This window comes from Anopheles marshallii, chromosome 2 (genome assembly GCF_943734725.1).
Source record: "Anopheles marshallii chromosome 2, idAnoMarsDA_429_01, whole genome shotgun sequence".
NCBI classification, from domain to species: domain Eukaryota; kingdom Metazoa; phylum Arthropoda; class Insecta; order Diptera; family Culicidae; genus Anopheles; species Anopheles marshallii.
In genome coordinates, this window is record NC_071326.1 from 84188104 (window position 1) to 84212250 (window position 24147).

The window sequence follows — 24147 nt, forward strand, 5'->3', positions numbered from 1 at the left end:
TAACGAATAATTTGATCTAGCGTTTGCTAAAGTCCAAGAGTCACGCTACTGTAACGTGAATTGTTTCCAGATTTATCACAATCCCGCGCTAAGATGAATGCACCAGATAATTGTAAAATTGATGGCTCATGATTGACGACATGATGTTGCATTGTTGTTATTTCGGTGGCAGCTAATTTCTCGCTCGCCTTTCCATGAAACAGGATCAAACTAGAAACGTGGCGTAGTACGATAACCGCAGTGGGAGGAACGAGCTGCCACAGCTCTCCAACAACGTAAGAGCGAGAGCGAACCGCCGTGACTCTCCAACATAACAACACGTGTGCTCTTTTTTTTCTTATGCGCGCGTTTCCCGCCGCTCATTTTGGGTGCGCTCTTGTACGGGTAAACCGGCTTAAACTGCAGATCAGAGCTGGTTGGTTGGGCTGTTTGTTTATGTTATGCGCGTGCTTATGCTCCGGGAACCACTTGTTACACAGCCAGCTGTAAAGACTCGCAGCCCTGCCGTACCGAGCCCAATGTGCGCGAAGGCTTTACGATGCGGCAAAGTCCCAATACCCTTTAACCCGTGCATGTACAATGGGCTGCGTGTAGGAATTTATGTTTTTAAATATATTTTACATTGAATATATGAATACTTGACGTATGTTAAATACAAATGTGAAAGCTGCTTAGGATTCTTGAAAATGAATTGCAATTCAAAAAGGACATCACTTGATATTTGATTTCATTAAACGTTCAAAATTAATACAGTTTAATTATATACTGAATTGGATTTGATATTGGTATGCGTAAATCGGCTACTAATTTAGTTTTATTAATTGCAATAAATTATTAAATTTGTGGTATACTGAGCATTCCTTCATGCAGGAATTTTACGGCAAAATGCTACGGTTTAAACCATTGCTACATCTTTATTCCATTTTTTCCGCACGGGGGTTTGTAAAATACTTGTATTTCTACTAGGCAACTAAGAAAAAAATTAAATATTGTTTCTATTTTAATACTTGAACACGAAAACTTTGTAATACGATCAAGCTCTCAACTCAAAATGGAACAGGCGTTTAACGCAAAGCGTGAAACATTGAATTTTGCAGGGTTTTCCATTTTATCGGGCAAAGTTGGATTTTTCTGTATTTTTGTTCAAAAAGAATTAGACTGTGACGAGGTTTATTTGGGATCATTCGCACTCTTTGAGCCCAGCACAACAACCTGCTGATCCTATTTTACGCTTTCTCGATCAACACACTGAACGACTGATCGACACTCATGGAGATCTAGATGGTAAGATTAAAGACTTCTTCTTTATTGGCACAGCAACCTAAAAAGGGTCTAGACCTTACATTTATGGCTTTCTTTGATTTCATTAACTCGTATCTGCATAGTCAGTCCTGAGTACGTTCCGGAGTATTGTTCCGGATAGAATTTGCCCGTTTGGACTGGCCGTCGTGTGAAGATCGACGCCGCTTCTAAATAGATCCTCCCCATGAACTAATATAAAACCATCGAATCAAATTAGCAAACTACCGACAAATAACGAAGCCCAAGAACAAACGCGTCGCCATGCAAAGACGTAGATGTTCTACTTTTCAAAACCCTAGAGATGGGAAGATGATGGTGGAAGTGTTGTTATGATCCAATTCAACCGCTAAAGTTGTGGTCCGATCCAACACAGGGGTTTCAGGATTGTATGTGGTGAATTCGGAGCTTAAACTGGATTTAGAGTAAGTCACGGTTTCTATAGTCTTCTAAAAAAGATACTGATTCAATTCTATGGGTTGGAGCTTTCGCGACTGACGCAATGGAAGTTATGTGCGTGCGTGAATGCAAAACTTTCACTGTGTCGGTCGAAAAGGTTCCTTGCGGTATTTGCTTCGTTTTGGGAAGGTTTCATAAGGATCTACCTTGGTTCAGTCTAAGTCTATTTGAACCGAATTTTAAAAAATGCTTCGACTTTGCCAGATAAAATCGTAAACCCTGTAATTTGTAGGCTCAAATGGTTCGGGTAAGGCGATGCCGTTCCGCTGCGTTCCAGGATTGATTTTCCGTGACAAATAGTGAAATCGAATTGAGAAGTTTTCAGATATTTTTCATATAATTTTTATAAAGACAAGTATTTTTCGTACGTTATTATTTTCAAATGTTTAAACTTGGGGTTTTGGGCAAAATAGTACCAACTTTTCCTACAAAAAACTCTTTTTATCCTTTAAACGTGCTCCATTTTGTCATTAAGTGTAAGGTTCCAAAGCCTGGACGAGGGGTTTCTTCTAGAAAAATCCAAAACATAACTATGTATCTAAGTGTATCTTCCAGTGGGCAATCATTTGTCGGCATAGAAACGTTTATAATAGGTTACGCAGCGTTTACACGTCATATTTATAAGCGGTTTTCATTATTGCGGTTTATTTGTTGTTACTGCCGGCCTGTAGTAATCATACCACGGTGAAGCAAACGCAAAACGGCCCTTAGCTACAGATAGCAAGTTCGTGGAAATTCCGAGCTTCTTTCCACTGCGTGTTAACATTGTTGTTAGATGCGTTACCATACATTTTCTTATCAATACGGCTCCATTTCCATATGACTTTCCATATCTGGGGGTTGTTGATGATTGTTAATTTTTTGTCCACACGGTTGGTTCATGGTTCGGTCCGCAACCATGAAAGGTGGCATGATACGGTTGGATCAGATATTTGCAGCAGTTTCGAACCATTCGATCGATCAGATGCCGAACAGATAGCCTAAACAACACAATCAACTATTCGCCTAAATAAAATCGTTTCCTGTTGTCAAGTTCTGTACCACATTGTTGACGTACATGGTTGTTGTGCGGTGATGCTGCCGTTAACGAACAATTGAGAATGAAGAAACCAGAAGGAAACATCCGAATGTTCCAGCTGGAATCGTTGTTCTCGGTCACACAGCAATCACGAAAGCGGTAGATGCGTTACATTAGTCAGCGTTTTTTGTCCAGCCGTTGCACGCACCCGTGGCGATAACCGGCGCGCTTCCGCTGCAAGGAGTTATCTAGTGTTACGGTGTCATCACGAGGAAACATGATTTGATTTTTTCTCTCTCTTCCAGTAAGGCAAGGTTACTCTTCACGACAACAACATGGGACACTCGGTACTCCGTATCGTTGGGTGAAGTGGCCCGTACCAGCGGGGGCCTGGGATTACATCAGCTATTTAGTGGGTCGGATTTGGTGTCTAGCGTGCCGTATGTCGGTTCAGGCGATACGGCTTTGCTAGAGGCATTTGAAGCTGATGGTAACAAACATCCGGCGGAAAAACCACACGCGCCCAAGTGCGCGTGAGTACTCGGGGACGAGCAGATGGACGACTGTAAGTCTTCATCGCCCCCCCCCCCCCCCGCCATTTGGTACTATGCGATGAGCTGTGTCATCCATGCATGCGCGGTACTTGAAATGTTAAGGGTACACTGGTGCAGCTTAAAGCGAAAGCTACCCGGTAGCTAATGATGCTAAAAATGGCACTCATTGATTTATGACGAATAAATTTTCTCTCGCCCGTTAAGGGTCGCAGGTATAGTTTCGTTACATTTGTTGCAATATGTGTAAAATTATCTCAGTGCCCATTGGGGTGTCGTGCCGGTTGCATACCTCCAGGCGGATTCCCATTGCTATGATGATTCATGTGTTACTTACTTACTCATCATGTGTTATAATCGCTTCGCGGCCTGCTGCAGAAGTCCTCTACACCGCTCACGGTCGAGTGCCATCGTTTGCTAATCCATTATCCCGGTCTTTACGGTGGATGCATCAACGCCATCACTCCATCGTAATTTGGACCTACCACGCCTCCTCTGTCCATGTGAGCGACCTAAAGAGGACGTTATAGGCTGGGTCGTCCGGTGTCATTCTCATGACATGACCTATCTACCGGAGTCTGGCGAGTCTAATCCGCTGTACGACGTAAGATCGCCGTACAGTTCATAGAGCTCTTCATTGCAGCGGTAGTTCCATTGTCCTTCCACACAGACGGACTCATAATTCCTTCTAAGGTAGGAGATTTTCGTCAGTTTTGAACAAGATTTACTCCCCAGAGATGTATATGAGTACTGGAGCTATAGAACCTCTATATAGTCCCAGGTTCATTAGTCGCGACAGGTATTTTGAGTAGAGAAGTTTCCTCAGACTGTTGAAAGACTGCTTTCAGCCAGCACCCTAGCGCGTATCTCAACATGAGTGTTGTTGGTGCTGAACTTTGACTCAAAGCCCTCTTGGGTAAGTAAGAATTCGTTGGCAGGGCCGCTGGTGGTGTCACTATCAACTTGGTTTTTGCCTCGTTAATCGTCAAACCAAGGTTTTCCAATCCTTTGGTCTCCTACGCTATATAGGAGAGGCGTAAACCTGATCATGATGCCTATGTCTTCCTCGTATGCCAAGATCTGGATTGACTTATAGAAGATGGTCTCCAAAGTTTCCACTACCGAGTTGCGGATGGCCCTCTCTAGCGCTAGGCTGAAGAGTAGACAAGCTAGCCCATTTCTATTGCGAAGACCCTTGGTGGTAGCTATGAGTTCTGGAAGTTTTCGATCCATCATCACCTGTTATGTGATGTTGGTCATTGTCATTCGTACTAGTCTGCTAGGTTTGTCGAGGCTCCAAGATTTTTCGCTTTTTCAATTTAAGAAATATAGTTTGATGGTTACTTCTTGACATTATCCAAATGCAACATTCACAAAATTAATGTTTTTTTTCATAAATATTATACTCTTTGATCGCTGGTCAACAAAAACGATAAGCTGGTTATTTTCTCCCCTATTTTTGAAGATAAGCTTGCTATGCAACTCATCCATCACGTGTCAAATTTCTAATTCCTTCCAATTTATTTTCTATTCCAGAAGAAAATGCTACCACCGATCAACGCATCCCTGATCGCTGATTATGCTATCTGTTTCTTGGAATATAACGTGAATGTTGGTGGAACCATCCCGAATTAGAGACATGTACAACAATAGTGATCGTTCAAAAGTTTGACATCAGCCGGCATGGGCAGCAAACAAAAAAAAGTAAATCAAAACCTCTTCTAACCGGAATACACGGCCGACTGGGCGACTCCATTGGGCTGAAAGTGTATCGATCAATGCCGCTAAGAGTAGATTGGTACAGATCCGGGAAAGTTCACACATCTTCAGTTCACCCGAAACGATGCACCAACGCGAATGCTGCTGATGCTGATAAACGAATTGACGAAAAATAGATAAGTTCAGGTTCAGGGGCGTTACAGTGAACGAGATTAGATGTTATCGTAATGGCATATTATTTTCGGGTGAGGAAGCAACTGACCCCTCCAAGGACTCTGCATCGCTAGCAAAGGTTCGTTATCTGCGGCGGTTCTGTATGAAAGACGCTCGAAGTAGATAGTGCAGGTAGTAAGATTTATCGCCAGTGGTGTTTGGATGTGTCTTCTGAAAGTGATAAGGGGATGAAATCAGTGGAGAGATTTAGGGGTAGCAGGTGGACGCAACAAACAATACAGTGCTCACACAATTATCTTCCCCTATGTGGCTCTCTGAGTTCCCCCGAAATGGTCACGGAACGCAAATTAAGACGGAGAAAGTGTCCGGTTCAGTATCGTGGGACAATTAAACGTGAGGGTTTGAAATACCAAACGTGAAGAGCGAATGATGAGCATCGGCGGCACCGAGTGGACAGTATCATGATCGATCGATGGCATCACGGTACGGTGGAGTGGGGGGGAATCTATCATAGCAACCGCACAGCCATTGGGCATGGTACGGCCGATTACGAGTGGCGAGTATAAGAACCCTTTTTCAAACATTCTCGTTTATCAGTGTCGTACAGACAGCATCAGCGAGTAGCATCACTCCTTACCGTACTCATTGCGAACGTAGCCATTGTGTGGACCGTGTATTGAACGCAGTACAGCAGTAGTAAATCAAGACTCCGTCAAGAATTCGTCTCCATTTCATTCATACATCGGGAAGTTATCAAAAATGAGTGTATTAGAGTGCATGTCCGATCTGACGCTCATCAGCGATGAAATGTCCATCGGAGACGTTATACAGGACATCGTTCGGATGGGTCCGCATGAAGATCCGCTCCATGTGCTCGACTTGGACGATGTGGTCCGGAAGCACTACGGCTGGTGTGCGAAGATGCCCAGGGTGAAGCCGTTCTACGCGGTCAAGTGCAATGACGATCCGCGCATACTGCAGACGCTGATGACGCTCGGGACGGGCTTCGATTGCGCGTCCAAGGGTGAGATGGAACGCATGATCGGGTACGGTGTGAAGCCGGAGAACATTATCTTTGCGCAACCGGCCAAATCGATAGCGTCGCTGCTGTATGCCCGCTCGAAACAGGTGTCCGTGATGACGTTCGATGGAGCGGTCGAGCTGGAAAAGATTCACCAGTACTATCCGGAGGCACGGTTGGTGTTGCGTATGCGGCACGACTCACAGAAGGTCCGATGCTCGTTGGGCAAGAAGTTTGGATGTGATCCGGTTGCGGAGGCTCCGGAGCTGTTGCGCTATGCGGCCAGGCTTCGCATGAACGTGATCGGTATCAGCTTCCACGTGGGTTCCGACTGTGACGAGCACCAGGTGTACTACGATGCGGTGAAGATTGCAAAGGATCTGTTTGACTACGCCAAGACGCTCGGGTACGAGTTCAGTTTGCTGGACATCGGAGGCGGATTCCCGGGTGACAATAACAAACCGATCGATCGTTACGCGAAAGCGGTCAATGTGGCAATTGATCACTACTTCCCGGCAGAGTCGAACATTCGCATCATTGCCGAACCGGGACGGTATTACGTGGCGTCCGCTGTAACGCTGGTTTCGTTCGTAGATTCGAAGCGTGTGATGAAGGAGAAGCAGCAGGACGGGACGGAGAAAACGAGAATGTATTACTATCTGAATGACGGTGTGTTCGGTACGTTCTACTGCACCGCACATGAGGCACAGCCAGCGATACCGATCGTGGAGCGAAAGGTTGGAGCGAAGCAGTACAACACATCGGTTTGGGGACCAACGTGTGATGTGATGGATCTGATTTTACCCGATGTGGTTCTGCCCGAGCTGGACATTGGCGATAGTGTGGTGTTCGAAAATGTAGGAGCCTACGGGCAGGTGCTTTCGTGCCGTTTCAATGGATTCGCCCTACCCAAGGTTGTTGCATACTTGCGCGAAGGTACCTGGTGAGTAGTTGAATCTGTTGGATTTGCCTAAAAAGTTTATCAGTATATTAATAGTACCGTTTTCTCTCGATTCAATAGGAAAATACTGCAAGAGTTGAATGCTGCATCAACCGCCATCTCGACCCGTTCCATCGATAGTTCGGATGGCAAGCTGCTTGTCACTCATGAAAGCTACACACCCATCGCTGAGGCGACGTACTTGGTTTGATAGGATAGTTTTAGAGCGCTTAAATTATGTACCAATGAAATATATATTATGTTATGTTACCCTACCGAAGCAGCTGCACATTGTCTTATTTTTTTGTTGTTTTAGTGTAGTTTTTCATCACGAGTGGACGATAGGAATTGTAATTTCAGACAAGTCTTCCGAAGAGATATTTAGATATTTGCGAGACATTTGAGGTATTTTTAAGTAGATTCAAAATAGTTTTCTCAATTCATATTCATTATACTAATTTATGCACTATTTTGCGCTTGCCATACACAGAACTGTTTAGTGACCCACGGGTAATTAACCCCATAGATTTTCGATGTGACATGCGCCAAACTAAATAACATATGGATGGGAAAATTTCTTATTTTTTAAATAGCTTATAAATGAACTACACTTAATCCCATAATAACACTTGGCGTGATTTTACTACTGAAAAGGTATAATCTGATCTAATCTCAAGAGCTTTTGAAACTTCAAGCAACACTGATATTTTCAATTAACTTGACACAATAATGGCACGCCATAACATCAGAAATTGATAACATTTGATCTCCCAACGCTCTGCAAACAGATATTTTGTTAAAACTAAGAGAAATATTAAAACATTTATGTAAATTGTTAGATACCCCAACAATCACATCTTTATCTCATTGAATCAGCGAGTCTACCAAACCTGAATGTATATAATGAAGTTGATTTTCGCAATGCTAGTCGATTAGTCAGTTCTATCAGCTACTTTTACCCATCAATTTATGAGATCACGACGGTCCACCAAATCTTGAACTAGGTATAATAAGTTCAAGGTATAGATATAGTGCGCATGAACTTAAATTGCTGTAGTTAGTCTACATTTAAAACTTAACTTTCGAGTTCTTTTTTTGACTAAGTAAGTTGTTGATTACGAAATGAAACGTTTTTATTGCAGATTATATAATCAGAGTTCAAATAGTTTTTTTAAATAGTTTAAATAGTTCCAAATAGGATAGAATGTTACGATCTCACGTGCTCGATCAAAGTAGGCCATATTTTAAACATAAAGCTGGCCCAGTATCGCTTGGACTAACAAGTTCTAAATGTAATTAAGTTACTTTAAATATACCTTTAAATTGGACTTTTTATCGAGATCCATTTGATTGGTCAAGATTAGTTTTAAATGGATGTTAACATAACATAATAAAATATCGAATGTTATGAGCTCCGAGAGACTGAATCATCAACGGGTTGCTTCAAACTGGATCGAATATCTGCTCAAGGGAAAATATGGTGCATGCGTTTCGTCTAAATTGACAGCTGGTTTTGTTATCTTTAAATCTTAATGGAGAATCGCGATTTTTAAATTACATTGTTTATCCGAAGGACGATGCAGATTGTCATACAACTGAAGGCTAAATAAGTTAATGTGTCATTTCAGTTTGCTGACCTGTACAGCATGACATTTATATTCAAAAGCGACAAACGATTGTTACAATTCAAGCTTTGATAAGCATCAGCGGTGGGATGAGAGATTGTCGATGTATGTTGAAATAAAATCAGGAATCTCCCTGAGGATAATAATAGATTGAAGGTCTTCTTTCTTATCGAGACATTGAAAATTGAAAGCAACACGAATTAATTGTGAATTGCGTGTAAGTGGAGCTGTTATCTATATTTTTTATTAGGTTAATCTGTTACATTTTTATAATCTAATTTTAATGTTTCCATCACTTCTCTTATCAATGAAAGTCTCTTTCCATGTGGTTTGAAAGTTTTCCACGAAAGTTCCAAGATGTTTTGTTCTGGAATAAGGTGTAGCTTGGCTGTAGAACTATTGCATATTATTCCATTAGTTCTTTAGGCTAAAAATAGCGAAAATGGGTGTGTTTGTTGGTCTGTCATTTTCTGTAATACAGTTAAGTACTTTCGAATTCCATTCAACCTTTGTCAGGGCTTGCTTGACAGAGCAGATTTATGGAATACTTTTAACGGAATGTACAGTCTATCACACAACAACTGGTTGATGTTGTATCCGTATCAAGCTGGAGTGACTATTTAGCCATAAAAATGAATGAATGATAGCAATGGCAGATCAGGACGTCGTAGGTTGTATTATTTTAGGTTTTATTAGAAAAGATGTATTATTAATTTTTCTGTAAAAAAAGAGTCTCTGAATGTCTGAGGCACACTGTCAACAAATTCCATTGTTTTATGTTTTATTACTGCTTTTTTGCTCTTTTTAAACTGTTCCGTTTTGAGCGTGTTTAAAGCTTAGACAATAAGTACCAGAGTCTAACAGTAGTCATTCTATCGGATGATGTGCAGTTCCAAAAGTTTATTGCAGTGTTTCTTTCCATTAGAGTGGTTCTCCGTATTTGTGCTCTCATAAGGCCGTACAGATGAAGATATTCAGTTCGCCGTTCGATCTGACGCTCATCAGCGATGAAATGCCCATCGGAGACGTTATACAGGACATCGTTCGGATGGGTCCGCATGAAGATCCGCTCCATGTGCTGGACTTGGACGATGTGGTCCGGAAGCACTACGGCTGGTGTGCGAAGATGCCCAGGGTGAAGCCGTTCTACGCGGTCAAGTGCAATGACGATCCGCGCATACTGCAGACGCTGATGACGCTCGGGACGGGCTTCGATTGCGCGTCCAAGGGTGAGATGGAACGCATGATCGGGTACGGTGTGAAGCCGGAGAACATTATCTTTGCGCAACCGGCCAAATCGATAGCGTCGCTGCTGTATGCCCGCTCGAAACAGGTGTCCGTGATGACGTTCGATGGAGCGGTCGAGCTGGAAAAGATTCACCAGTACTATCCGGAGGCACGGTTGGTGTTGCGTATGCGGCACGACTCACAGAAGGTCCGATGCTCGTTGGGCAAGAAGTTTGGATGTGATCCGGTTGCGGAGGCTCCGGAGCTGTTGCGCTATGCGGCCAGGCTTCGCATGAACGTGATCGGTATCAGCTTCCACGTGGGATCCGACTGTGACGAGCACCAGGTGTACTACGATGCGGTGAAGATTGCAAAGGATCTGTTTGACTACGCCAAGACGCTCGGGTACGAGTTCAGTTTGCTGGACATCGGAGGCGGATTCCCGGGTGACAATAACAAACCGATCGATCGTTACGCGAAAGCGGTCAATGTGGCAATTGATCACTACTTCCCGGCAGAGTCGAACATTCGCATCATTGCCGAACCGGGACGGTATTACGTGGCGTCCGCTGTAACGCTGGTTTCGTTCGTAGATTCGAAGCGTGTGATGAAGGAGAAGCAGCAGGACGGGACGGAGAAAACGAGAATGTATTACTATCTGAATGACGGTGTGTTCGGTACGTTCTACTGCACCGCACATGAGGCACAGCCAGCGATACCGATCGTGGAGCGAAAGGTTGGAGCGAAGCAGTACAACACATCGGTTTGGGGACCAACGTGTGATGTGATGGATCTGATTTTACCCGATGTGGTTCTGCCCGAGCTGGACATTGGCGATAGTGTGGTGTTCGAAAATGTAGGAGCCTACGGGCAGGTGCTTTCGTGCCGTTTCAATGGATTCGCCCTACCCAAGGTTGTTGCATACTTGCGCGAAGGTACCTGGTGAGTAGTTGAATCTGTTGGATTTGCCTAAAAAGTTTATCAGTATATTAATAGTACCGTTTTCTCTCGATTCAATAGGAAAATACTGCAAGAGTTGAATGCTGCATCAACCGCCATCTCGACCCGTTCCATCGATAGTTCGGATGGCAAGCTGCTTGTCACTCATGAAAGCTACACACCCATCGCTGAGGCGACGTACTTGGTTTGATAGGATAGTTTTAGAGCGCTTAAATTATGTACCAATGAAATATATATTATGTTATGTTACCCTACCGAAGCAGCTGCACATTGTCTTTTTTTTTGTTGTTTTAGTGTAGTTTTTCATCACGAGTGGACGATAGGAATTGTAATTTCAGACAAGTCTTCCGAAGAGATATTTAGCTATTTGCGAGACATTTGAGGTATTTTTAAGTAGATTCAAAATAGTTTTCTCAATTCATATTCATTATACTAATTTATGCACTATTTTGCACTCGCCATACACAGAACTGTTTAGTGACCCACGGGTAATTAATACCATAGATTTTCGATGTGACATGCGCCAAACTAAATAACATATGGATGGCAAAATTTCTTATTTATTAATAGCTTATAAATGAACTACACTTAATCCCATCTTAATCCCACTTGGCGTGATTTTACTACTGAAAAGGTATAATCTGATCTAATCTCAAGAGCTTTTGAAACTTCAAGCAACACTGATATTTTCAATTAACTTGACACAATAATGGCACGCCATAACATCGGAAATTGATAACATTTGATCTCCCAACGCTCTGCAAACAGATATTTTGTTAAAACTAAGAGAAATATTAAAACATTTATGTAAATTGTTAGATACCCCAACAATCACATCTTTATCTCATTGAATCAGCGAGTCTACCAAACCTGAATGTATATATTGAAGTTGATTTTCGCAATGCTAGTCGATTAGTCAGTTCTATCAGCTACTTTTACCCACCAATTTATGAGATCACGACGGTCCACCAAATATTGAACTAGGTATAATAAGTTCAAGGTATAGATATAGTGCGCATGAACTTAAATTGCTGTAGCTAGTCAGCGTTTAAAACTTAACTTCCGATTTCATGTTTTGACTAAGTAAGTTGTTGATTACGAAATGAGGCGTTTTTTATAGCAGATTATATGATCAGAGTTCAAATAGTTTTTTAAATAGTTTAAATAGTTCCAAATAGGATAGAATGTTACGATCTCACGTGCTCGATCAAAGTAGGCCATATTTTAAACATAAAGCTGGCCCAGTATTGCTTGGACTAATAAGTTCTAAATGTAATTAAGTTACTTTAAATATGCCTTTAAATTGGACTTTTTATCGAGATCCATTTTATTAGTCAAGATTAGTTTTAAATGGATGTTAACATAACATAATAAAATATCGAATGTTATGATCATGAGCAGCATTTTGAGACAGTCCCGAGAGACTGAATCATCAACGGGTTGCTTCAAACTGGAACGAATATCTGCTCAAAGGAAAATATGATGCCATGCGTTTCGTCTAAATTGACAACTGGTTTTGTTATCTTTAAATCTTAATGGAGAATCGCGATTTTTAAATTACATTGTTTATCCGAAGGACGATGCAGATTGTCATACAACTGAAGGCTAAATAAGTTAATGTGTCATTTCAGTTTGCTGACCTGTGCAGCATGACATTTATATTCAAAAGCGACAAACGATTGTTACAATTCAAGCTTTGATAAGCATCAGCGGTGGGATGAGAGATTGTCGATGTATGTTGAAATAAAATCAGGAATCTCCCTGATGATAATAATAGATTGAAGGTCTTCTTTCTTATCGAGACATTGAAAATAAAGCAACACGAATTAATTGTGAATTGCGTGTAAGTGAAGCTGTTTTCTGTATTTTTAATTAGGTTAACCTGTTACATTTTTATAATCTAATTTTAATGTTTCCATCACTTATTTTATCAATTAAAGTCTCTTTCCATTGTGGTTTGAAAGTTTTCCACGAAAGTTTCAAGATGTTTTGTTCAGGAATATGGTGTAGCTTGGCTGTAGATCTATTGCAATTTGTTCCATTAGGCTAAAAATAGCCAAAATGGGTGTGTTTGTTGGTCTGTCATTTTGTGTAATAAAGTTAAGTACTTTCGAATTCCATTCAACCTTTGTCAGGGCTTGCTTGACAGATTAGATTTATGCAATACTTTTAACGGAATGTACAGTGTATCACACAACAACTGGTTGATGTTGTATCCGTATCAAGCTGGAGTGACTATTTAGCCATAAAAATGAATGAATGATAGCAATGACAGATCAGGTCGTCGTAGGTTGTATTATTTTAGGTTTTATTAGAAAAGATGTATTATAAATTTTTCTGTAAAAAAAGAGTCTCTGAATGTCTGAGGCACACTGTCAACAAATTCCATTGTTTTATGTTTTATTACTGCTTTTTTGCGCTTTTTAAACTGTTCCGTTTTGAGCGTGTTTAAAGCTTAGACAATAAGTACCAGAGTCTAACAGTAGTCATTCTATCGGATGATGTGCAGTTCCAAAAGTTTATTGCAGTGTTTCTTTCCATTAGAGTGGTTCTCCGTATTTGTGCTCTCATAAGGCCGTACAGATGAAGATATTCAGTTCGCCGTTCGATCTGACGCTCATCAGCGATGAAATGCCCATCGGAGACGTTATACAGGACATCGTTCGGATGGGTCCGCATGAAGATCCGCTCCATGTGCTCGACTTGGACGATGTGGTCCGGAAGCACTACGGCTGGTGTGCGAAGATGCCCAGGGTGAAGCCGTTCTACGCGGTCAAGTGCAATGACGATCCGCGCATACTGCAGACGCTGATGACGCTCGGGACGGGCTTCGATTGCGCGTCCAAGGGTGAGATGGAACGCATGATCGGGTACGGTGTGAAGCCGGAGAACATTATCTTTGCGCAACCGGCCAAATCGATAGCGTCGCTGCTGTATGCCCGCTCGAAACAGGTGTCCGTGATGACGTTCGATGGAGCGGTCGAGCTGGAAAAGATTCACCAGTACTATCCGGAGGCACGGTTGGTGTTGCGTATGCGGCACGACTCACAGAAGGTCCGATGCTCGTTGGGCAAGAAGTTTGGATGTGATCCGGTTGCGGAGGCTCCGGAGCTGTTGCGCTATGCGGCCAGGCTTCGCATGAACGTGATCGGTATCAGCTTCCACGTGGGATCCGACTGTGACGAGCACCAGGTGTACTACGATGCGGTGAAGATTGCAAAGGATCTGTTTGACTACGCCAAGACGCTCGGGTACGAGTTCAGTTTGCTGGACATCGGAGGCGGATTCCCGGGTGACAATAACAAACCGATCGATCGTTACGCGAAAGCGGTCAATGTGGCAATTGATCACTACTTCCCGGCAGAGTCGAACATTCGCATCATTGCCGAACCGGGACGGTATTACGTGGCGTCCGCTGTAACGCTGGTTTCGTTCGTAGATTCGAAGCGTGTGATGAAGGAGAAGCAGCAGGACGGGACGGAGAAAACGAGAATGTATTACTATCTGAATGACGGTGTGTTCGGTACGTTCTACTGTACTGCTTTGGAAGGTCAAAAGGTAGTCCCCCTGGTAGTGGAGGTTAAGTTGAACGTACAGATGTATGAATCGATACTGTGGGGACCGACGTGCCATGTATTGGATCAAATAGCGCAGGATAAATTGCCCGAGCTAGACGTTGGGGACAGTGTGGTGTTCGAAAATGTGGGAGCATACGGAGTGGTGCTGGCAAACGAGTTCAACGGATTCGCCCTTCCCAAGGTCATTGGGTATCTTCGAGAAGGTACTTGGTAAGATCGTTAGAACTTATTCGTATGAGAACAAAATAAAGTTAAGGCTTCATATTTAATATTTTTTCAGGAAAAAATTACAAACCTTGTCGGGTGGTTCTGTAAAATCCATAACCGATGATGCAGACGATAGACAACGAGCTACTGATGAACAACATCCGTTCCTCAGTGGGTCCTGCTATCGCATTCATTTGTATTCCAAGGATCATACATTTTGAAGGCTGTTTTGTACATCAATATATACATTTTGCACAAAATTAAAGAGAATCATTAGAAAAGGTTTTATTTGTAAGTCCAAGAAAATGCTATGAGAAATACCTTAAATTGTTAGTTCTTTCAATGAGCATTATTTCTATCAGCGTGATGGGATTCCGCACTGCATGGTATGAAGAACTAAGACGATTTGTTTGCAGTACGAACATTTTTGCTCCACATTCATAAGATTGTACTGTTAAGAACGTAAGATTAGACATCGCTCAACGAGCCTTCAACAAGTGCCCTTGTTGTTTCTAGTCTTGCGCAGGCGACGGTTTTCGGGATTGGGAACCCATTGAAGCACGAAGCAAGCGTTACCCCGTAAGCTCCCATCGCTGGGAAAACCAAGTAATCCCCGATCTCAAGCTCCGGCAGCTCAAGCCGCTCGCAAACAATATCAGCTGAGTCACAGGACGGGCCCCACAGCGACGAGGGGTGTGTCGAAGCTGCAGTTGACACTGTACTGTTGGCGCGAAATATGACTGGATGCTTATCAACAGCGTTCCACCACTCGAATGACCCATATCGGCCGTCATTGATGAAATACATTATCTCTTGCACCGGTCCCGATGTTCCGGCTTGACGGATTACCCGTTTCGACTGGACGGAAGTGATGAGCGTAACGGCGGACTGGACCAGCTGTCGCTCCGTTTCGATGATGATGTGCAAGGTGGCAGCAACGTCAAACTCGGCTAGTGTGTGCTGCAGTTGTTCCGCTGACACGGATTCTGTGCCGGAGAGTATTAATTGCCGTATGTCACTTAACCCAGCCTTGCTGGCTTGATCAATCGAATCTTTGACAATCTGCAGAGCACGTCGCAGTGTTGCTACCTCATCAAGCGCACCGTTTTGTGGTACAGCAACATGAATACCTGCGATGGTGACTCCAGCAGATGCCGCGTAGTTGAATATTTCGCGAACGCCATCGGTTGGGCAGCAACCAAACTTTTGCCCAGCGAGCACTCTGATGCGGAGAATAATGTGTGCGGTGGGATATAGGCGGTGTACTTTGCCGATCTCCTGCACACTGTCACAAACGATTCGCCGAATATCTTTCTGCTTTGCGTACAGTATCGTTTCTGGTGCTTTGGCAGGGTGGGCTAGAACAATGCGATCGGGAGTGACTCCATTCTTTAGGACGGAGCGCATCTCTATTACGGAGGCACAGCTGAAACCGAGCCCAAGTTTACCGAGCAGGGTCAGTACGGTGGGATGGTTGTTGACACTGGGTAAATAGTAAGCGCCCGCGTACGGATGGCTGTCCTTCCATCGGTCGTAGCTGTGAACGATCTCGTCTAGATCCAGTATGTTCACGGGAGATTCGGCGTCCCCTGAGCGGACAAAACGTTGCACCCATTCGGTTGTTGATGAGGCAAGCGCACCGGAAATTTCTGGAGGTGACTCCATCGAGACAAGCACTGCACATTAGACTAAATCCTCAGACAGTTACTTCGCCTGTTTTATACAGGTACAGGTAGAGAGTTGGTAGAACAGCTGCATTGCACGTACCTCAAGCCTTCTATCAGACATCGATCGGTTGAAGATGAGATCGATCGATAAGATGCGTGCAGTGATGAGTGTAAACGTTACACGCTCAAGTTTCCATCCAAAACGCCTAGCAACATGTGTGGGCCTAGAGTGGAGCTAGGTCCGAGGTTGTTAACCGAGGTAATTAATGGGAATCGGCTGTCGGTATGTCGGTCGAGTAGGCCGCTTGTGAGACCCGTCCGTGAGAAATATTACACTTTTCTCACGTGAAACGTTGGGAAAGTGTTTTGAGCTACGGTAAGTCCGATCTGGTCTTCGTAATCCGCGGGTAAGATACTCGGAAATCTCACCGCACGGTGTCGAGTGGGCAGAAATGCCGGCCGGTTCGACAGTTTGCGTCGATCGACCCTGCGTGCCGGTTCGGTAAGTGTGATGGATCCCGGCTATGTACTAATCGACGAACACAGCTCGGTGGAGGAGCTGATCCGGCACATCTCGAAACGGGCAATGACCAGCGAACCGCTGAACGTGCTCAACCTGGATGATATCGTGAGCAAGCATCGCAACTGGCAGCAACTTCTACCGACCGTAGCCCCGTTCTACGCGGTAAAATGTAACAGCCATCCGGCCATCTTACGACTGCTTGTGGCGCTCGGTTGTGGATTTGATTGTGCCTCGAGGGTGGAGCTGGAAACCGTTCTCGGGTTGGGTGTTACACCGGATCGTATCGTGTACGCCAATCCCAACAAATCCATCGGCTCCATCCTGTACGCAAAGCAGACCGCCGTGAAACGGATGACGTTCGATGGTGCTGATGAGTTGGACAAGATAGCGCAGTACTTCCCAGAAGCAGAGCTCATACTACGGATACGGCACGATGCACGCGTGGCACAGCTGTCGCTGGGACGAAAGTTTGGCTGTGATCCCGATCGAGACGCACGATCATTGCTGCACCATGCCAAAGCGCGGGGATTGCGTGTGGTTGGTGTCAGCTTCCATGTCGGGTCGGGCAGCATGGACGCTGAGTGTTTTTACGGCGGCATAAGGAAGGCCATGGAAATCGTCGACATGGGCAGATCGATCGGGATGGAGCTGCACCTGCTGGACATTGGTGGAGGTTATCCCGGTGCGGATGGGGAGCATTTTCTGCAGTGCACACACCACATTAACAAAGCGCTAGACGAGTTTGTCCGCTCGCGAACCGGACCGATCACAGTAATAGCCGAACCGGGCAGATATTACGTAGAGTCTGCCGTCACTGCACTGGTGAATGTGGTGGCGAAATCGTACGACAAGGACACCGCGGGAGGTTTGCTGCGCGTGAGATACTACGTGGACGATGGGCTGTACGACTCGTTCGATTGGTGTGACGCGCATACCAATACGCCGGTGGTACCGGAGGATAAACGTGGCGCGGCGTGCGTACGATCGGTGATCTACGGTCGTACCATGTGCGAGCATGATGTAATTCGTGAGGAAATTTTCCTGCCCGAGCATGAGATTGGCGATTGTCTCATTTTTCACAACAAGGGCGCGTACGGTAAGCTGCTGGGCCGGGGACATAATGGTTTCACGCCGTCCAGCGTGAAGGTGTGTCTGACGAGAGGAACGCTTAATTATATATGTGCGGCAGCGGTTAAAGCAGCACGTGGATAGACATTACGTTAGTGTACGATTCGTGTGCAGTAATCAGCTAAAAATTAACATCTAAATGTGTAATCATCAATCATTTGCTCTGTGACAGGTGGAATTGAATATTAGTTACAAGAATAAGTTTTCAGCGTAAGTGATGTAATAATACAGTAAATAAAATCATTCTCCACCGTACGGCATGAAAATATTTAATGAAGAAAAAAAAAACGATTGTTTACTGTTAAAAAAAATCCGAAAAACGGTGCCCCCAGCAAGTGCCCACGTGGACTTTCACGTGTGCCGGGGCGAATGCATTCATGGTAGGTTGGAGTGCGCTAATCGTTTGTTTACACAGCCAGTCAAAAAAAAACAAAAAACAATCGCATTCAAGTGCTTCATTCATGAGCCGATGAGCGGTGAGGAATGTTATGAATGGATAACAACTGTAGCAAAAAGGGCACAATTTTCACAGTATTCAAGCAGCACCGAGTGCATTCAATTGGCGGGAAATTGATTTGCAACAAAAGTAACGAATCAATTAACCGACCGGAAAGGTTGATTTTGGTTGGCTGAATGGTAGTGCTTGTTGGACATAGACGATTTTGGGAAGTTAATTTATGCGATATCTTCAAAAGTGACGGTCTGCTGGGATTCCGGACATGGTTACCGAATGCAATACGGGCTATGTTAAGAAAGCACTCGTAAATGCACGATAAAACCTCCTGAATTTGAGGTGTGAAAAATAAGCTTTTATACGAAAAGCAACCAGTTATTAAAGTAGGAAAGCACTCGTATCTGTATTTTTATCCATTTAGTTTAACCGGTTGCATCCCCGCGGGACAAAATCTTAATCGAAATGGCATGAAAGTTTGTAATCCATCTAGGCATGATTCAAAATGGCGGAGCTAAGACATTATTTTCATAAGGCCATCTTCAGAAGTCGAACTGTAGAACTGTTAATTATCATCTGGTATTAAAAAATGAAACAAACTAAACACTTTAGTTCGAAAACTTGTTAGCAAAGATTGTTTTTGTTTGAAATTTCATATGCTGGGATGTAATTGGTTAATGGATAACTTATGAACACTTTGGTTTATTTCTGAGCTTGATTTACCTTAAATTAGCTAAACAATTTCAGCTTCAGCAATCTGCTCGGTAATCAAATGCTACTCCCAATTTAATTCAAGTGTAACTTCCCAACATGTGAAGGTCCACTTTTCGTAGGCAATTTACCATGGTGCAAAGGTTAGTTCATCCGTGTTCATGCCGAGCATTCATTTTTGTGCGAACGTTCATTTACCTAGAATTGATATTTACACGCAGACGATTGCGGATTGAAATTCTTTTGTTCATAAAACGTGTTTACTAACCTGTTGCGTGTTAAAAGAAAGTATACTAATACGTTTACTTTTATTTTTTGCTTGGTGCTAGAAACGCTCTATGGCTGGAAAGTATGCTAATGTATCGAATATGCACAAACAGAAGCTGCGCTGAATGTGTTTTATGCACTAATTGTCAGCTGTCAGCTAAAATTTTACTTAAAGTGGAACAATGGTTTAATTAAGTTACCGTATGATTCCTAATGGAAAGTGATGAACAAATTGGGGACAAAAATGTTGTGCAACATTCGGGTCGAAAAGGCATTTTTTTTATATCGCTTCCTCCTGTTAGTGTGGACGTTGAAAGCACAATCATTCCATTCGGTGTTTGAACGAACGTGTTATTTTAAAACCTGGAACTAGGCCATGGGAAAAGAAATTGAATTAACAATTCAATCAACCAGACAACGAAATGGAATGAAATGCCTTGTCCGGTGTATTAAAAATCGATTACATTCGAGAAATTCTTCAAGTAATGAAATCTAGCAATTTCAGCAATTCTCAAAATAGCAAAATTCTCACATTAATCTTCTTTGCATTATGTTTTCCAATCTTGTTCGTTACTTTGGGCAGGCTTTGTGAAACAATTAGCGTTAATTGCCAAAAGTTGTCATCACGTGATGAATAAAATAAAACTGAAGAAGAACAAAACAAAAGGTAACGTAAAACCCTAACGTGTTAACCCGATAATATGGAAATTGATTCACTTGCGTACAGTGCCACTGTCGATAGTCCGTCACTTCATCGTGGATTTACATTCGAAAAATTATAGCAGGAGTAGCAAGCAGTGCCAGGAAGGAAAAGCTTCTCTCTTTAATTCTCCGCACGTTTTCTGCTCAGTAGGCTATCGATTAATCCAAACACGTTATTAGGCCGAAGTTACCCGTTAAAGAGTAGATTAGAAAGGGAAACTTGACCGGAGATCGGGTCGATTGATGGATCATTTGTATTATTGGTTAGATTAATTTCCCAAGTCAATGAAATGAAATTAAACTTCGGTCCCTCAGGGAGGATGTTATCAGAACGCACGCAGGAACTTTTTTCTGCCGTGCTACCCGATTCTAGTTAAAGTGATGGAATGATGCTAATTAAATATCAGTTTGCAGAACCTTCCCCGAGTCAGACGATTGCGTTCAGATGGGTGAACGGATCATCATTATTCCGGACCATCGCAGGGATAACAGCTGGCCTAATGCCATCTGTTTCCGGGAAGTACATCTTCATAACACCAGCGAAGAAACAAAGTCAGCCTCACGGTGGGATGGGATTGATTGATTCAATTACCAGCTTATCGTAGCGTGCGCACTTCATCAAATCCGCATGTTTTGCATAAATGTTGCAGTCAAGGCTTGTAGTGGGAAATGTGCTACCGAAGTTAGTGCTTGGGGTTCAAAAGTTCCACAAAATGTGTCCCTGTGTGTTCAATAACCGATTGTAAGAAATGGAGGTTCGGTAAAAAAATCGGTAAAAAATCGGTATACCAATCGGTTGACCAATTTCCAAGTTCTAACCATTTTTGCACGTAGATACCGGGATTTAGCGATTGGACTGCTCAGAAAGTTTATTTAACAAAATATAAGAAAGTAAGAAAAACTAAAGGTTAATAATGGACGTTTATCCTATACTAACGAAAATCATCCTATCATCAACGGAAAGAAAGTAGAAATATGGAAGGCAAATGTATTTCATTTTTCAAGTTGCAAAATTTTATGACTATTGAAACTTCTGGACCGCTCTGGAATATTCGCTCACAATCATTTTTGAGAGTGCATAACAAATCAATACACTTGGGATGCAAATTGATTGATTTGAGCTTGTATCTTACAGAATACAGTATCTTTAGAAGAAATATTATTGTGCTATCAACGATTTTTTCTTTTCTCTTTTACTGTTGGTACTACAACACTCAGAGATCACCCGGTGGTGTATTTGGTAGCGGGGTTGGTCTTCACAAGACAGGACTGGTCGAAAATCGCATCCGTACCAATCACCCGTACGCAGTACTGACTCTCCAGCTACGGGTAAATAAAGTCAAAGAACGACATAGGCCGGATAGTCAGTTCTGCATTCGGGTATTGGTCCGGATGGGATTTTGGAGCTCATAGAGCTGGTCATTGTAGCGGATCGTCACACACGGGACCGAAAAATATAATTAATGGTTAAAATATAATGTGTTTAAAGGTAGGTACAATTACACTACATGTAAAGTAGTGTTAAATTATACCTGTACCACACAACCCTGCTTAACTGCCAGAAAGACAAGAGTTAGTTAGAAAAATCGAGCTTGCAATGCAATGCTCTACCAAACGGAACTCCGAATCTTCCGATCTGATCTGAATCTTCAAGGAATAAAGAGATGGTTGAGTACCACTGGTTATTATTATATGTTTTATTACAAATATAGTAAACAAATCTAGAAATGGAAGGAATAGAATGATCAGACCACGGATGTGCCACGGAGACTTTATTATGTATTGGCTAAAAAAAATACCTGCTCCTGCTGCTACTGATATTGGCATCACGTCAGTAACCAATTGCAAATTGTACAAACAATTTCCGATTAAAAATTTGGATGAAAACAGATAACAGTTAAATTTTTTGCTATTCATAAAACAAATGTTGTGGAATACATTATTTTCCACCGAACATTAACGAATTGGCGTGCCAGAGTGTTATTACTTTTTTTTTCTAAAACCACAAACCGTTCAGGGACTTTTTCCCAACATGTAATTTAATACACAATTCATGGGTGTTTTTATTTTTCGTAGTGCATTGCACCTCACAAAAAGTATTAAATTATTGCCGGTGCGCTCGACAGTGCGTTGCTTCGATTTACAGGAATGAATAATCTATCAACACACAGTTCAATGAAAAACTGAAACAAAGTAGACATGGGAAAGGATAAATGAGTCATGACAACACACCGATGACCGACCGCAACGTTGCACACTGCCGATTTAGTTCGTTTGTTTGTTAGTTAATGAAGGAACGCACTGGCAAAACCGAACCGCGTAAAGTATGTTGCGCGTAAATTGAGCTATATTGAAAGGATGGCAACAATCTGCGTCATTGAACGATGCAAACACACAAAAAAAATATGGAACCTCTAGTCAATTTGTGGATTTGCACTGGTGAGCGTTAAATCAAGTGGAGTTGTTTTTCTTTCTTTCGATCAAACTATTCGATATCAGCGATCGGTTTTTGTGTGCTGTTGGTTTCAGATTGTAGTTGTTTTTATTTAGGATTTTACGGAACGATCAGATATGCCGAAATGCCAAATACTGCCAGTAGGGCCGAAATGCCAAATACTGCCAGTATCACCATGCTGGTGATGGTGCAATTCTTTTTTTGAAACTTTTGTATACGTACCGGTGTCACGCGAAGAATTTGGACAAAAATTTCAATTATAAATATGCAAAACCTAGAAATAACAAAGGTTCAATGGTGGACAGTGAATATTTGCCGCTCGCTGCTGTGGATGGAAGGATAAAAGAAACAACCGTGCGTAACCACCTTTATACAAAGTGGTGGTTTGGTACATAAATAATTGATTTTGTTACACGTTGCCAAGGCATGGAAAAGGCCCACAAGTGTGACGTAAATAAGTGTTAAACCTAAGCAAAATGCATGCGATTGCAAAAATATCGTTTTAAACAATTTAATTAAAAAAAAAACACACACACACATATATTGTTATTTAATTTTCTTTGTTTTTCATCAACATAATCGTGTTATTTGGTAACAAAGGGATTAAAATGGTTTTCAAAAAACAAGTTTAGAACATTTATCAATTTATAATATTGTTTTAAATACATTTTTTCTAGAGTATAAAGTTTCGATCAATGTTGGTATCATGTTGGGTTTTGTAGTTTTTATGTGTTAAATACATGGTTTTAGGATTGTTATCAACGCTATATTCTTATTCATTTCCATCTACAGTTTGTTATTGTTTATTGATACATATATGTTTTAGTTTAAGAATCTAATTTATGTAGCGTTTTAGAGTTAATTTCATCTCTTTTATGTTTCTTTTTTAACATAAAAGTTTATACAACTATGAGTCCAACAGTAATTAAAACGGTAAAGAGAAAAAGCTTTAGACGACGTAATTAAAAAGACCAAATCAAGACAAACATGGCTAGATTCGTAAATTAAATCGAGAATAGTAAACACAATTTAATAAAACCAAATCAAATCACATTCATCGATAAATCTAGCAAAAATATGTGAAAAATGTCGACAACTGAGGCTGGCTGGAAATATCATCCGGTTGCATACTACAACGAAAAAAAAAACAAACCTTGTCTCTCAATGTCCCATGGGTTTGGTTTGGAACGTGCGGCGAAATGTTCGATAAATAAATGCACAAATATTCCGTGTCCAGCAGGATGCAGGACGTTAATGCCGGCCGGCAGAAGCAGTCGGTGGGTTGCGTAGGGATGCTGAACGTAAACAAGACGAGACACATGCATCCGATGTGAAGGAACGCCTTGGTTCGACACATGACATTGACGTTGTGTCTGGTGAATGCTAGAAAGCCATACACACCCTGCACCAGCGTCCGGATGGAGCTGGCTTCGTACGATTTTGCGACAAGCCATGAGAGTGTCAA

General features: G+C 42.4%; 5 protein-coding genes across 5 annotated transcripts; 4 read left to right on the forward strand and 1 right to left on the reverse strand.

The window, feature by feature from the left end:
• The first annotated feature begins 5979 nt into the window (after nt 1–5979).
• On the forward strand, nt 5980–7392 carry LOC128708587 (ornithine decarboxylase 1-like). Its single transcript, XM_053803566.1, has 2 exons — nt 5980–7184; nt 7263–7392. Exons 1-2 carry the CDS (start codon nt 5980–5982, stop codon nt 7390–7392), a joined length of 1335 nt encoding a protein of 444 aa, XP_053659541.1.
• Nucleotides 7393–9770: 2378 nt separating this feature from the next.
• LOC128708580 (ornithine decarboxylase 1-like) lies at nt 9771–11183 on the forward strand. The gene is made up of 2 exons (XM_053803559.1): nt 9771–10975; nt 11054–11183. The coding sequence occupies exons 1-2, from the start codon at nt 9771–9773 to the stop codon at nt 11181–11183; spliced, it is 1335 nt and encodes a 444-aa protein (XP_053659534.1).
• A 2393-nt stretch (nt 11184–13576) lies between these two features.
• Nucleotides 13577–14999, forward strand: LOC128708562 (ornithine decarboxylase 1-like). Its single transcript, XM_053803539.1, has 2 exons — nt 13577–14781; nt 14852–14999. The coding sequence occupies exons 1-2, from the start codon at nt 13577–13579 to the stop codon at nt 14997–14999; spliced, it is 1353 nt and encodes a 450-aa protein (XP_053659514.1).
• Nucleotides 15000–15246: 247 nt separating this feature from the next.
• Nucleotides 15247–16443, reverse strand: LOC128707578 (uncharacterized). The gene has a single exon (XM_053802534.1). The coding sequence runs from the start codon at nt 16441–16443 to the stop codon at nt 15247–15249; it is 1197 nt and encodes a 398-aa protein (XP_053658509.1).
• Nucleotides 16444–16659: 216 nt separating this feature from the next.
• Nucleotides 16660–18180, forward strand: LOC128718719 (ornithine decarboxylase 1-like). The gene is made up of 2 exons (XM_053812340.1): nt 16660–16704; nt 16858–18180. Exons 1-2 carry the CDS (start codon nt 16660–16662, stop codon nt 18178–18180), a joined length of 1368 nt encoding a protein of 455 aa, XP_053668315.1.
• The last annotated feature ends 5967 nt before the right edge of the window (nt 18181–24147 follow it).

Excerpts from the sequence above, each read along its gene's own strand:
- LOC128708587 (XM_053803566.1), top strand. The coding sequence starts at position 5,980 with ATGAGTGTATTAGAGTGCATGTCCGATCTGACGCTCATCAGCGATGAA. Across the intron at positions 7,185-7,262 it reads TACTTGCGCGAAGGTACCTG|GAAAATACTGCAAGAGTTGA; the intron begins GTGAGTAGTTGA and ends TCGATTCAATAG.
- LOC128708580 (XM_053803559.1), top strand. The coding sequence starts at position 9,771 with ATGAAGATATTCAGTTCGCCGTTCGATCTGACGCTCATCAGCGATGAA. Across the intron at positions 10,976-11,053 it reads TACTTGCGCGAAGGTACCTG|GAAAATACTGCAAGAGTTGA; the intron begins GTGAGTAGTTGA and ends TCGATTCAATAG.
- LOC128708562 (XM_053803539.1), top strand. The coding sequence starts at position 13,577 with ATGAAGATATTCAGTTCGCCGTTCGATCTGACGCTCATCAGCGATGAA. Across the intron at positions 14,782-14,851 it reads TATCTTCGAGAAGGTACTTG|GAAAAAATTACAAACCTTGT; the intron begins GTAAGATCGTTA and ends ATATTTTTTCAG.
- LOC128707578 (XM_053802534.1), bottom strand. The coding sequence starts at position 16,443 with ATGGAGTCACCTCCAGAAATTTCCGGTGCGCTTGCCTCATCAACAACC.
- LOC128718719 (XM_053812340.1), top strand. The coding sequence starts at position 16,660 with ATGTGTGGGCCTAGAGTGGAGCTAGGTCCGAGGTTGTTAACCGAG. Across the intron at positions 16,705-16,857 it reads GTCCGAGGTTGTTAACCGAG|ATACTCGGAAATCTCACCGC; the intron begins GTAATTAATGGG and ends TCCGCGGGTAAG.